The sequence below is a fragment of the Tripterygium wilfordii genome, chromosome 4 (assembly GCF_013401445.1).
Source record: "Tripterygium wilfordii isolate XIE 37 chromosome 4, ASM1340144v1, whole genome shotgun sequence".
Classification (NCBI taxonomy): Eukaryota; Viridiplantae; Streptophyta; class Magnoliopsida; order Celastrales; family Celastraceae; genus Tripterygium; species Tripterygium wilfordii.
The window spans coordinates 12,885,851-12,899,215 of NC_052235.1; the positions used below are offsets into that span (position 1 = coordinate 12,885,851).

The following is a 13,365-nucleotide window of genomic DNA, read 5'->3' on the forward strand; positions in this document are numbered from 1 at the left end:
AATCTTATAGCAAGTTTAACAATTTACATTATTATTTGAGACATCTGAAATGTCATCACATGACTTGCAAGTAGCAGCCTTATACAGGATTTTGAAAAAGTAAACAAGTTAAATAATTATTCTAACCAATAATATCCGAGTTGATGCTTGTGGCGACTATTGGACTTTTCACAACATGATTACCTCTAACTTCTTCCCAGATAAGAAAACCAAAAACCTGCTCTTGTTTCATCAAATATGGACCTTCAATGCTCAACTTGTAACCCTGCTTCTCGTTCTTCTCCTTAAACACCAGCTTCTCTGGTGTGACACTGACTTTAAGCCCCTCCAAGGCCGGGACCTTAGCAATGTAGGTAGACATTCCTTCACCCACATTCGTCACTGTTCTCTGAAATTCTTGCACAATTGTCATATCTGATTTGGAGTCATCATTCACATTAAAAAAAAAGCAATGAATGAAGGGTAGTTAAGGTCCAATGATGGAGAAGAACAATTGGTTGTAGATGACCTTGTGATGGCTTGACTTGGTTAGCTGTGAACCCCATTCCACAAAGAAGATTCACATAATCATTCACACCCACATCGTAAATGAGTCCGGGGTCTAGTGCTTTATTTGGATTGACATGACCGGCTCCCATGGCAATAGGAGATGCTATCTCTAAATTGTGACCAGTGTCTTTAATTGGACTATACGTGTCCATCACATCAGCACTGGTCATCATGGCAGACCTGATGGCGCCCTAACTCCTGCTGCGTGAGGACATGCCACTGATGTACCTGTAAGTATATTGAAATTGCTGAAGACAAGTTCCGAATTGTGCCTAGCAATCGGAATGTCTAAAGGCCATGCGGTCAACACCTTCTCACCGGGAGCCATGATATCTGGCTTTAACACAAATGGGCAGCTTTTTGATGGTCCTCTTGAGCTGTAGTCAGTAACGGTTGGTTGTGGTTTCGTGCCAAGATTCGTAATTCTAAATTCCAAGCTTGCTTTTGGTTCTTCGTTTCTCTTGATGTAGTCTTTGACCGTTTCACCAGCTTTTGGTTTCATGAATATGGTAGAAAGTGAGGCTGGGAGGAAAAGCCAAGTATTTGTTATGAAAATACTTCTTGTGACGTTGGCCTTCTCTATGTTATTCAATTGCTGATGTAGAGTATGTAGGCTCTCAAGAAGATCTTCATTCTTGTCTTCACACACAAGGATCTTTTCCTTAATTTTGTTCAACTCAATAGAATTCTTACATTCATCCATGAATACTATTGGATATTGGGTTGAATTGTAATCCCCTAAATAAAGACCAGAGCCTGTGACTTTCACTCCATTTCCAAGACCCAAAACAGCACCCATTTCACGATCAATTGTACCGACAGCAACGGTTAGCACCCAAGGTATACCATTGTGGATTGTCTCCATTAAAGGCCCATCATTTCCTGCCGAGGTGGACACAAATATACCTTTCTCCATTGCTGCAAATGTGGCTAAGGCTATAGGATCTAAATACAATGGTCTATAATGTCCAAAGGCTCCTTATGACATGGACAACACATCTACGCCATCACTTATTGCTTGATCAATTGCAGCAATTATATCGGATGTAACAGATGGACCTTCCTCCCATAGAGCCTTGTACATCGCCACATGTGCACGAGGAGCTACATCAATAGCAGTTCCCGATGCGTAGCTGAAATATGAAGCATCCTTAACATAGTTTCCTATGGCGATGGAGGAGGTGTGGGTACCATGACCATCAATGTCGCGGGCAGAATTCATTGCTATGGTCACATTTTTTGGTAGATGTGCAATTAGGCCTCTGTTGAAGTAACGAGCTCCAATTAGCTTCCTGTTGCACAATGAAGAGTTGAATTGGGTGCCACTTTCACATGTACCTTTCCATCTTAATGGGATTTTGCTCATCCCTTGATCATTATAGCTTTCACTTTCAGGCCAAACACCAGTGTCTACAACTCCAACAATGACATCCCGCCCATATCCTGACATTGGCCATGCCCCAAATTTGGGATTCAGGCCGAGGAATTCAGATGTATGAGTTGTGTCCGCTTCGACGTGTAAGTCCTTCATGAAAAAAATGTAACCAGGAGTACCTTTTAAGGCCTCAAGCTCAGAAGGTGTGAGACTTGCACTAAAACCATTCATCACATGAGTGTATGTATAGATCATTTTAGACGACGAAAGGATTTCGGTGTTGTTGGTGGTATCAGATATGGTGGCAAGAATGGACAGATACCAACTGTGCTTATCAGAAAAGGCCTTGGGCATTGCTGATTGATCCATGTGGATGATATAGTTGTCGGATTGTGCAAATGTGGATTGCAAGATGGCGACCAAGGAAAAGCACAAAAAATACAAGGGAACATTGTGAGGAGCCATTATTGATAAGAGGGAAGATATGTTGTAAGATATAATTAATTTTGAACTTTGTTGTGATTATATAGAGATTGAGAAGTATGGGAATATACTATCTAGCTAGGGTTTGTGAGTTTGTCCATATACTGACTATCTAGGTTTGTCCACCAAATCATAGAGACATACATGACCTTGTGATTGGCGAGATTCGACTAAATTACCCTCTTAACGGCAACCATTGTCATTTCTCAACAACGGCAATGGAATAACCATCATACGTGAACAATGCCAAAGACATGGTTGGACTTGTGTAGCTGGACACTCTAGCACTTAGCAGGCGAGCCCTTTACTCTCTTCCGACTGTCACTCTATTATTCTCTTATTTGTTCGACGACGACGGAGACTGATCTTCGCCGGGAGAAGGAATCAACTCTTCATCTAGTGCTTCGATTGAGAGGAGGCATGCAGATCTGTGGGAAATGATGAGAAGCTTGGGACATTTTAAAGCAACCCCCAATCTTTTACTTAAGATGACGAACAAGGTCTCCATAGAGCCCAAGTCCCCATTAATATTCTGAAACTTCCATTCCATGCTTTAAGCTGCCATATTCTTTAAAATGTCAAGGAAATACGATAAGACCCTTTCAAGTCCTCAGGTTCATACCAACATAATGTATTTTAAGCTGCATACAAAATTGGTCCTTCTTGATCTCCATTTCTCGTAATTATTTTGTATAAATGATAATGCATTTGAAGTTTCCTTGCTCTAATTTTTTATTGACAACTTAGCTTGCTGTTATTGTTTGGTTTATGGGATGTTCTGCGCTTATGGTTGACCAGACTCAAAATGCTACATAGAATATTAGGTTCCACCTCTGTTTGGGTTATGTTATGGGAGTGCAGAAATTGAGGTTGGCCTGGGAGATGAAAAGATGGACGTCGACTGAATTTGCTGTCATTGGAGAAAGAAGAGAGTAGTATAACAGTCGGGAGAGAGTAAAGGAAGAAGGAGATGAAATTTTAAAGTTCAAGTCACTTGGGATTCAAAATTTGGGGCATTTGATGTGAACTGTTGGATTGAGTTTTTAGAATCCAACGGTTCACATCTTGCACAGGACTAAAAACCGATACATGCTGTACCAGTTGTCCCCCGACCCGTTTCACAATGTAATTTTGTACATATATGCTTAGATATTACAAGATCCGAAGTCTCTTGGAAGGCACTATTGAGCTGTTCAATGAATATTTTATGTTACATGCCCTATTATTGAAGTAAGTTTAACTTTTGTGCAGCTGGAGTTTAATGGTTTTATTATTGAATGATTTACTACTATGATAACTTTTGTAAAATATATTCTCAGCCTCAAATTGATTAGTACTTGTGGTTGTGATATTCGGCTTCAAATGATATCACTACAACAATCACCTTATTTACTGGCATTTTAAAATACCACTAATGAATATAAAGTGCCGACATTGGTAAGGAAACGGTACTTAAGAAAGTGCTGTAAAAACACCACGAGATAAAATGTCGATAATTAATAACAGTGATTATTGAAATTGCCAATAGTGGTATTTTAGTAAGTGTGGCTGTATACTAAAGTGCTGCTATATATTATTAAAACCAACACTCTTATTGATTGCCAAATAATAATTATTTTTGTTATGACACTCTAATAAGTGTCGTTTTAAACAAATTGTACTTAATAGCCGATACTTTCATTGAATACTTTCAATTTTGTTATTTTTTTTTGTCATGACACTCTTTGTAAGTGTCATTTTAAACAAAAATGTCGCCATATATACTTAGTAACTGGCACTTTCCTTGTGTGGCGCCAAATACTTCAAATTCTATTGCTTTTTTGTTATTGTGTTTTTATAAATATCGTTTTAGAGAAAGTGCTGCCATATATTCTTAATAACCGACACTTTCATTAAGTGCCAAAAATTTTCAAATTTTGTTATTTTTGGTTATAACAAGTGTCGTTTAGTCACTTATCAGGGCACTTTTTTTTAGACAAAAGTGCAGCCATATGTATTTAATAGCCGATACTTTCATTGGATACTTCAAATTTTGCTACATTTTGTCATGACACTCTTTATAAGTGTCGTTTTAGAGGAAAGTGCTGCCATATATACATAATAACCACCGGCACTTTTTCTGAGTGGCGCCAAATACTTCAAATTCTATTTTTTTTTTGTTATTTGGTTTTTTATAAGTATCATTTTAGAGAAAAATGCCGCCATATATTCTTCATAACCGACACTTTTATTGAGTGTCAAAAAATTCAAATTTTGTTATGACACTCTCTGTAAGTGCCGTTTAGTCACTTATTAGGGCACTTTATAAATTCACAATATATTCGCAATATCAGTTTTGTTCCTGGTTTTGATAATCATCTACAAACGAATCTTTGAACAACAAGAAACTTGAATAATGTTCATAAACACAACAAAATTTAAATATTTAAAAATTGTTGGCAATAGTTAAGCAATATGTTCTTGATATAGTCTTAAAACAACTAACTTGCATAATAAAACTAGAAGTTTGTTGTAGTAAAAGCAATTATCAGTGCAATTTGAGCACGCATCTTTGCATCTTGTGCATGCCGCTTGCTCAATCTGTGCAATTGCTTCATCATTTTTTCTGCATCTCCTCCACTTTTCCTTTTGTTTCAGCTGTTTCTCTCATTGCTTCCTCTGGTTGTCTTAACAACTCAGTTCGGGCGGTCTGCCTCCCAAATACATAATTCATGGCCTGTCCTTGTCTCATACAAACGAAGTCTCTCATTTTTCTCTGGGCCAAAAACTTGTCCAAAAATCTCATCATCAGTTAAAGTGTTCAATCCTTCTTCACTTTAATTCTTTTGCAATAATAATATATGGTCTTTTATAATGAGAAGTGCTATAATTAACATATTTTATGGCGTTTGTTGAAACGAACGTGTATAACTTACGGGGCTTTTGGATATAATAAGCGCCGTCAATTGATAAATTAACGACACTTCTTAAAAGGGTTGTATCATGTAGTGGCTTATGATTTTATCTTAATGTGTCTTCGATTCATTGATATCTTGCTAAATCGCTTGGTCACATACATTTGCGATACACAAGAGAATGTTCTGTTGAGCACTGTTGATGAGAATCGATTCATCACAATGGTGCAGATATGTATGATTGATAAAGAAAGAGAGAGAATGTTGCTAGCTTATTGTAAAGGCCCTTCTTATTAGCATGCAAGCTTACTAAACTGATATATAAACCATTTCTTCAATTGCATTATTCAGTCATTCCAAGTAGTATTTATTTGACATTACAATCACTTATATAATACTACGAAATAGAAATGCAATAACCCACAGCGTAGCGCAGCGCATGTTAATTGTTAGTGTAATAATAAAGTATTAGACAAGTACATTAGTTAAATACTTCTTCTACTCATTAGTCATCACTCATATCTGTCGTCTGATCGAGCTTAGAAAGCCAGAAACCAGCACTTGCTTTTATCAATCTTGAGCCTTCGATGCTCGACTTGTAACTCTGCTTCTCGTTCTTCTCCTTGAACACCAACTTGTCTGGTGTATTGACTTTAAGCCCATTAGGATGTAACTGCAGAATCATTTTGTTGGGGGATGATAAGCTTCCTGAAGAAACCAATACAGGCTTGTGAAGAAAAAGAAAGTCGATCGCTAGTGAACTTGTTTCGGGATTGGTAAATTCTGTGATCCGACTTGTTTGCATCTCATTGTAAATTCTATGTCAATTATGAAGGTATCTTAGTATTAGTGAATAGGTTTCTAACTTACCAGATTAATGAGGGGAAAATGCCATGTTTCATATCATCCCGAACAGACAAGACAAGACGACTGTCAGGAATTTTGTTGATTTCCTTTCTGGATCGGGGCTGGGGCTGGGGCTGGGGCTGGGGCGGGGTCGGGTGACTTAAAAAAGGATGCTAGTGCTATTCCATAATTTTCTAGCGCCTATATGCATGCACTTTTGACAGAAGGAAAAAAGAAAAAACACTAATAATAAGTTGATGAATACCCCAGAACGTAGTCTATTCAAAGTTCCTCCATGTGAGGTTGGCAAAATGAAATGTACAAACATCAGTCTCCAGCACTCCAAATACACCAAATACAGTCGGCACTTAATTATGTACATAGGAAATTTCCTTTATGCTTTCTCCAGAGAGATTTGGGAATTGCTATCTCTACGGAGATGCATTTGGTGGAGCTGCTCAGTGTTCTGGATAGATATTCCAGCAATTGAATAGTGCCACTACACTGCATCCTTCAGAGAATCGTGCCCTCGGTGATAACCACCATTACGAAGTTGAGCAGGGAACGATCGAAAGTCTTTAAGAAAATAGCGAGTAAACACAACGTTCATTTTGAACTGAGTTCGAGGGTTCAGTAGAACCATAAAATGAATCTCAAATTTTAGTAACATGCACAACATCCATATTACAGTCTCTCGAAGGAAGATAAACCTCGATTGGGAACATCTATGAAGTCTCAGTGAAGAATTTTAAGAAGAAATCACCACCCATATTTCGCTTGTGTTTCAGCCTTGGTTAGGAAACCTTTGGCCCGTCGCTCTGCCAATTCCGTCTCCTTTTGTTTCATGTCATAGAATAGTGAACCAATTTGATGCTTCCTTTTGTGAAGTTTTGTAGGCTTTCCCTTGGTTGAAGTAGGCTGAATACGACAGCAAAAAAAAAATGTAAGTCAGCGGCATAGGACCTATAATAGCAAGCGGATAACTCATCAACTTGGCAAGGATATCACAGCTCGTGAAATGTGGAACAGGCAGCTTATGTAGATGTTGATTCTAATCTGCAACAACAAACTTGATACCTAAGGTAATGAAAAATATAGGTATTCCCTCTATTTTTTTTTTAATGGCATTAGAATATGCAGTTAGCAGCCGAATGACTTTCCTAGCAACAAATTGCTCATATCCCAAGTACTAATCAAGCCCATAAACCTCACACACTAACAGGTGTCAAAATAAATGTTGACAGAAATGCAATGATGTTGTTAAGTCATCAATCAAGGGGCTCAAGAATAAATCGCCTTGGAAAAGCATTGCATAAAGGATTAGACTGCTTCATGTATAATTTAAAGAATGTTTTGTCACAGTTATACTTTCAAGAAATAGAATTCTTACACCACCTAAGATATAGATTCTAAACAATGAGTTCAAAACTATATCATACGATGTAGATTCTAAAATACGAGTCCAAAATTATATTTTCTACTAATTTTAGGCCACTGTATGTAATTCACAAAGCAGTCTCATAGAAAATTCAGTAAATCTAGAATGCTAAATTACCCAATCTCTTTGTTTCAAGACATATTAGGATTACCAGTTCTACAAGTGCTCTCGGCTATCCAAGTTTGGGAAAATTGGGGTCCTACTATTTAATCTTGAGATGAGCCAAATAACAGTGTCTGAACAACGTGAAAGGACATTCCTCGGTGAGATTGGAAGAAAATTAGTATACTCAACACAAGCTGGTGAAGTAAAAAAAGTTTGTGAAAGGGTTGGATTTAGGTGGATAAGAGTAAAAAGATACATGGTTGAACACCACTGAGTCTTAGTTTACTCAACTGAAACTAAGAAATGTTTGCGTGTAATGAAAAGTAACTTGAGAAATAATTCAGGGGGTGGGGGTGTGTACGAACGAATGCCACCAACGAAAGCAAATACTCAATTTTCTTATTTCCAAAAGATTGACAACAAATGGAGAGTAACAGCCAGCTGTTTGTAGCTTCTAACCATGACCAACCCTCACAAGGAAGTTAATCTCCCATGGGAACAGTCCCGTTGCAATGCATGAACAAGGCTGTGCATGCAGCCTTGTTGCACCCCTCTGCAACTGTGGGAGCCATATAAATATGGTGTCGTTTCCTTCATAAATTCCTAATTACTGAAAGACGTCAATCCAAAATTTACAAAAAGGAATAAGAAAACCCCTGATTCCTGAACAAACAAAACAATTACAAAATTCCCTTCACTACATAAATAAAACATTGTCAAAACCAATCAAAGAAATCCTGATTAGTTACGAGAAGCATTTTTTCAGGAAAAAAAAAATATCCGAATAGAGATTTGATATCTTTCTCATTAGGATGAGCAAGACTAATTCTTTTCTAATTCAATCTAGAAGTCTTTTGCTTTTCACATTCAATTAGGATTTGGTTAACCATACAAAGGGGACTAGTAAATGCAAATAATACATAGAAGTTGTTCGATAATGTACTGAGAATTCTAATGTGTTTCTTGACTTTCTGTTTCTGTCATGCCTAAAAACCCAAAAATAGCTTGAACTTCAGATTTCAAAAGTCCCAACATATCCCTTCTCCCCATGTCCATAAAAATTCCTCGAAAGTCAAAACACTGTTCACAGGGAGTGGTTCACGTCAAAGTTTTGTAGAGACCAGAACAGCATCAGTTTCATTCCTTTTGTTCCTTTAATTTATAGTAAAGATACTAATTGCCCTAGTAGGCTAATATATCCCTACCATTTTACCCATTAATTACACTGATTACCAGCGCTTACTAACTGTAAAACAACTTCAGAAGTCATCCCAAGTCACTACCATCTTACCTTCTAAAACAATCGAAGAACTCTCAAACCTCCCACAAATCTTCTATTCTACTACGTCATTATCATCTTCTAGAGATTCAACATATACTGTAGCAACTCTCATTTTGGACAACTCAAACGCACTTGGAGAATACTATCATCGAGTTATTTTTTATTGCAATCCAAATTCATATTAGTGTAACAATATGCCTTACGATCAAATAATGCAATTGAATATGTCAAAGGTCCAGTAACATCATTTTCCACTTATAATAGGTCATTCATGAAACTTTAGCCCTCATGCTCTGCGGGGTCAGAAAGACAACAAACATGACCCCTTGGAAATTGCTAGAACACTACCCATCATTTAATTATAAGTTTGTGCGCGTGCATGTGCTCCCAATGGGGTTTGAGATGACGGCCCTAATTGCTAATTATTTGGCCAATTATGTATGTGCCAGGGAGCAGAGACAAATGGATAGGAAAAAGCTAATTTAAGCAAAATCAATACCAAAAATATTGACAGAACCGTCTATAAAGTACTGAGAAAGATAACCTACGATATATCATATATTTGTTCATCTTGAATTGTAAACTCCCAACAACCTAGACAAACTCAATTAAATAAAATCCAACTTCGCCACTAAAAAGGAGCCATTCAACTTAATTGTTCAGAAAGATTTATAGCACCCAAACACCAACACACAGAAAAGCCCAAGGATTGGCTCACCAGTTTGAGTATCACCATAACTTAATGGAAGCTCAATCTTTCTTAAAAGAAAACAAACAGACCGTTCTAAGCTTCATGAAATTTTAGTTCTTCCAATAAATTTTTAACAGGAGAATATAACTGATATAAATTCAACAAAAAAATAAAATCAAACAACAAATAGAATCCTCAAAACATACCTGGTAAGAAGGCCCAAAAGCTATTCCAGTTAACTTGACCTGGTCTGCTCTGGGCCGATTCTTCATTAACTCATCTTGCTTCACCTCCACCATTTCAGTTGGAACCTCATTCTTCCTCCTCTTCCCCGGCACTAGCACTGCAGTTTCACTTACTCCTGTAGCCTGTGTCACCATTGCTATGGAGCCATCTACCCAGTTATTCTCATACTGCCCCGAATCAGCATGATTTCCATAACTACCATAACTACCATAGCTCTCGTGGCCCCAATAGCTTGAAGCCTCGCCATTGCCAGAATATTGATCAGTACTTGATATATAGCTCTCATCATAAGTAGTAGCATGATTCATATAATTCCCTTCATTTTGATGGCCAACATCATCTTGATTTCCATAATTCACTTGATTTCCAACGCTCTGATCCATAACTGATTCATGCGAAGTCAAATCCACTGCTTCCGTCTCCACCATGGCTCTCCGGCCAGAACCCAAGGCCGATGGTAGAGCACCCAAGGTTGTAGAATTCCTTGGCGCCGGTATGTTCGACAAGAAGGACTTCACCGACAAAGTTTGCACAGGTTCTTGGCGTCTCTTACGCTGTTTTAGGTTCTCATCTTCTTCGTCTTCATCTTCTTCGAAATTCGTAAACTTTGCTGAAGAGGGAATCATAGGAGGCTTGAATTGAACAACCCTCTTGGGTTTTGGTTCTGAGGGTGAGGGATTAGAGACAGATTCCTCCGAGTCTTGTGATTTGGGTTTAGGAAGAAAAGAGAAAAGAGAGGACGGTTTACGTTTATCTGATTTGCGGATTTCTTCGTCATCGGAGAGAGGGGCGTTTGTGGGTTGTGCGGGTTTAGGGAGAGCGGAGAAGAGAGAGTAAGCCCTGTAATTAGAATCTGAAGAAGGTTGCTTCGCTTCGTCTTCTTCGTCTGAAGAGTCGTAGTTGGCTACTAATGACTCCATCGATTAACGATTGTAGACAAGGATAGCAGGAGGGTTACCAAGATGAGTACTATTTAGACTCCTTAGTTAGTTAAAGACACCCCTTCTAAATAAATTCAATCAAAAACATAATAAACCTCAATTAAAAATATAATATTTATGAATACATCTCAATCTTAATTTTTTCTCAATTTTATAGTCTGCATCTCATAATTTTAGTTATTGGATCTTATCGACGATTGAGATTAAAGAAAATTTAAAAATAAAATTAGACAAAATATCTTACCCACATTGATAGTCTCTCTCACAGACTTTTTGTCAAACAGATAGAGAGCAACATGTCCAAACCCATTACTAACCCACCAATCTTCGATCACTAGGATCAAAGTCAGAACTTGATTCACTAGCAACCGTCGTCTCAACCACCACAACTCTCTCAGGCACAAACACAAACACATTCTCCCCCACCATTCGTCACCAATAACTCTCTTTGTTAATTTCACAAAGACTTGTTCTACATAAATTAACCCAACCATTCTCCCCTTATATATAGTCATCTTGCACCAACAGTTATGATTGTGAAGCCGCTTCTTTTCTCTTATCTGCTTCCATGGAGTGGGTTCGAGGAGAAGCAATCGGTCATGGCAGCTTTGCAACAATCAATTTGGCAAAGAATAGTTCCCCTCAATATCCTTCAATGATGGCAATGAAGTCTTGTGATGTTATTGATTCGAATTGGCTCAAGAACGAGAAAGAAGTTCTGGGTATGATTGAGAATTGCCTGCAAATCATCCAGCGTTATCGGGATCTCTCCGTCGAAGACGCTGTGAAAGGCTTTGTCGTCTTCGGAGGGATGGGTCTAGTGTTGTATGAGAAGATGGAGAGTGAAGTGAAGAAGGAGAAAGAATGGTAGGGTCAGCTGGGGTGTTATTAGATGGAAGTTTTTTTGTGATTTTGGGGTGTCTTTAGTTAACTTTGGGTGCAAATAGTCCTCATCAGTTATGAATTGGCAACGACCCACACCGGTACACAATAGGTAATTGTTTCTACTTTGTACCAAATCTGAGCCATACACTTCTGATCACACGTGGCGAGGCGAGTCCCATGGTTTACCAAGTGCAGCCAATCTCCTAATGACACGTGGTAGAGACCATGAGAATCTTTTACTAACCAATCTCCTAATGACACGTGGCAGAAACAATGAACCATTGTTCATTTTGCAGATTCTAATTGGTTGCGAGCCTAAAATTAAGGAATTAATTCCCAGAAATTAGGGTTGTTCAAGATTCACTTCTTAATGCTACAAATCAGGAAGTTATGGTGTTAAAGGATAAATCCTTATTGTGGTGTTAAAAGATAAATCCTTTTCAAACGTGGTTTGTTGAATAACTACCGAGATTTTAGCAGGATTACAGCAGGATTACATCAAAGAGAATCCTGAAGAAACGAAAGTTTGTTAGCAGAATGTTCCAGTTTTCTCTCAAATTTGTTTCCAGCTGAAGCACGGCTCCATGAAGTTCAAGTCGCGTTCGTCCTACGCAAAACAGAAGGCCATGATTTTACATGTTCTTTCGTGCTGAAGAAGCAATGAAATGATTGTGGTTAGGCATGATCACATATTTTCAGCCATGAAGCTTGAAAACTCACAAAGCAGAGACTATCACGATTTCATGAGCATTACCATCCTCCATACATCAGAAACACGACCAGAGCAGCTTCCTACTACTTCCCCACAAAAGATCATATGAAGGAAGTGGATACCGCAACGTAAGATACCACAAAACTCATGTAGAAAACAAAAATGTCCATGAAACTATCATGGACATGACAACAAAATTTGTTGTTTGATAGTTTCACGAATCATAACGAGGACCGCGGGCTGACAAACTACTCTGGTATCGCCCCCAAAAAATTATTCTTTGAAATATCCATAACTCTAAAGACTTTATAAAATGCAAAATATGTGAATTAATGGAAATTGAGGGGATAAAAATAGAATTTGGTAAAACCTATATAAATACATACCCTCTTTCACTCACTGCCACACCTAAATGTCTACAAACCCTAAAAACATTAGCAGCTACCACTGATCCCATGAAAATCAACTTCATTGTCTGATAGACCTAAGACCATAGCCGGACCTCCCTGACAACTGGTCTTCATTGCCGGACAAGAGAGAAGCGGACAGGTAATGTGCTTTTACTCTTCTTATCTCTCTACTCACGGGTGTACTTGCAACATCTAATCACAACCATTATTGATGAACTGGGTAGGGTGAAACATGACTAAGGGAGAGTTGGATTCGTGGAACAATCCAAAATCACTACAAATCATTGGCGGAGTCGTGAAGAACACTAGTGTGGTGAGCTTCTCTCTCTAATCATACAAGTTGCCATTACAGTGGCCCTACGAGTACCGCAAAGGCAATTGGGAACCATCGACGTGATCATCCTCCGCTGTCAAAGACGACGTCCATATTGTCGGGAAACACAATAATTGTGAGTTACGTGTTCAAACAGCCTTCAAAGGGTGTTAACATATATAGATATATTCAATT

General features: G+C 38.2%; 1 protein-coding gene and 1 pseudogene across 3 annotated transcripts; both read right to left on the bottom strand.

Annotated features, from left to right (window-relative positions):
- Positions 1-121: 121 nt before the first annotated feature.
- On the bottom strand, positions 122-2,389 carry LOC119996977 (annotated as a pseudogene).
- Positions 2,390-6,700: 4,311 nt separating this feature from the next.
- LOC119997967 lies at positions 6,701-10,896 on the bottom strand. 3 transcript variants are annotated; one of them, XM_038845211.1, is made up of 2 exons: positions 9,870-10,885; positions 6,701-7,065 (listed from the first exon to the last, which is right to left on the bottom strand). In XM_038845211.1, exons 1-2 carry the CDS (start codon positions 10,827-10,829, stop codon positions 6,907-6,909), a joined length of 1,119 nt encoding a protein of 372 aa, XP_038701139.1. In that variant the 5' UTR covers positions 10,830-10,885; the 3' UTR covers positions 6,701-6,906. The 3 variants fall into 3 exon arrangements, with proteins under 3 accessions (XP_038701139.1, XP_038701140.1, XP_038701142.1); XM_038845212.1 differs by having other exon boundaries at positions 6,725-7,078; positions 9,870-10,895; XM_038845214.1 differs by lacking the exon at positions 6,701-7,065 and adding an exon at positions 7,069-7,203 and having other exon boundaries at positions 9,870-10,896.
- Positions 10,897-13,365: the final 2,469 nt, after the last annotated feature.

Bases quoted from the DNA above. Each gene is read 5' to 3' on its own strand.
- LOC119997967 (XM_038845211.1), bottom strand. From the start codon at position 10,829: ATGGAGTCATTAGTAGCCAACTACGACTCTTCAGACGAAGAAGACGAA. The intron at 7,066-9,869 runs GTATGTTTTGAG...TGTCGTATTCAG, and splicing joins CTTTTGGGCCTTCTTACCAG to CCTACTTCAACCAAGGGAAA.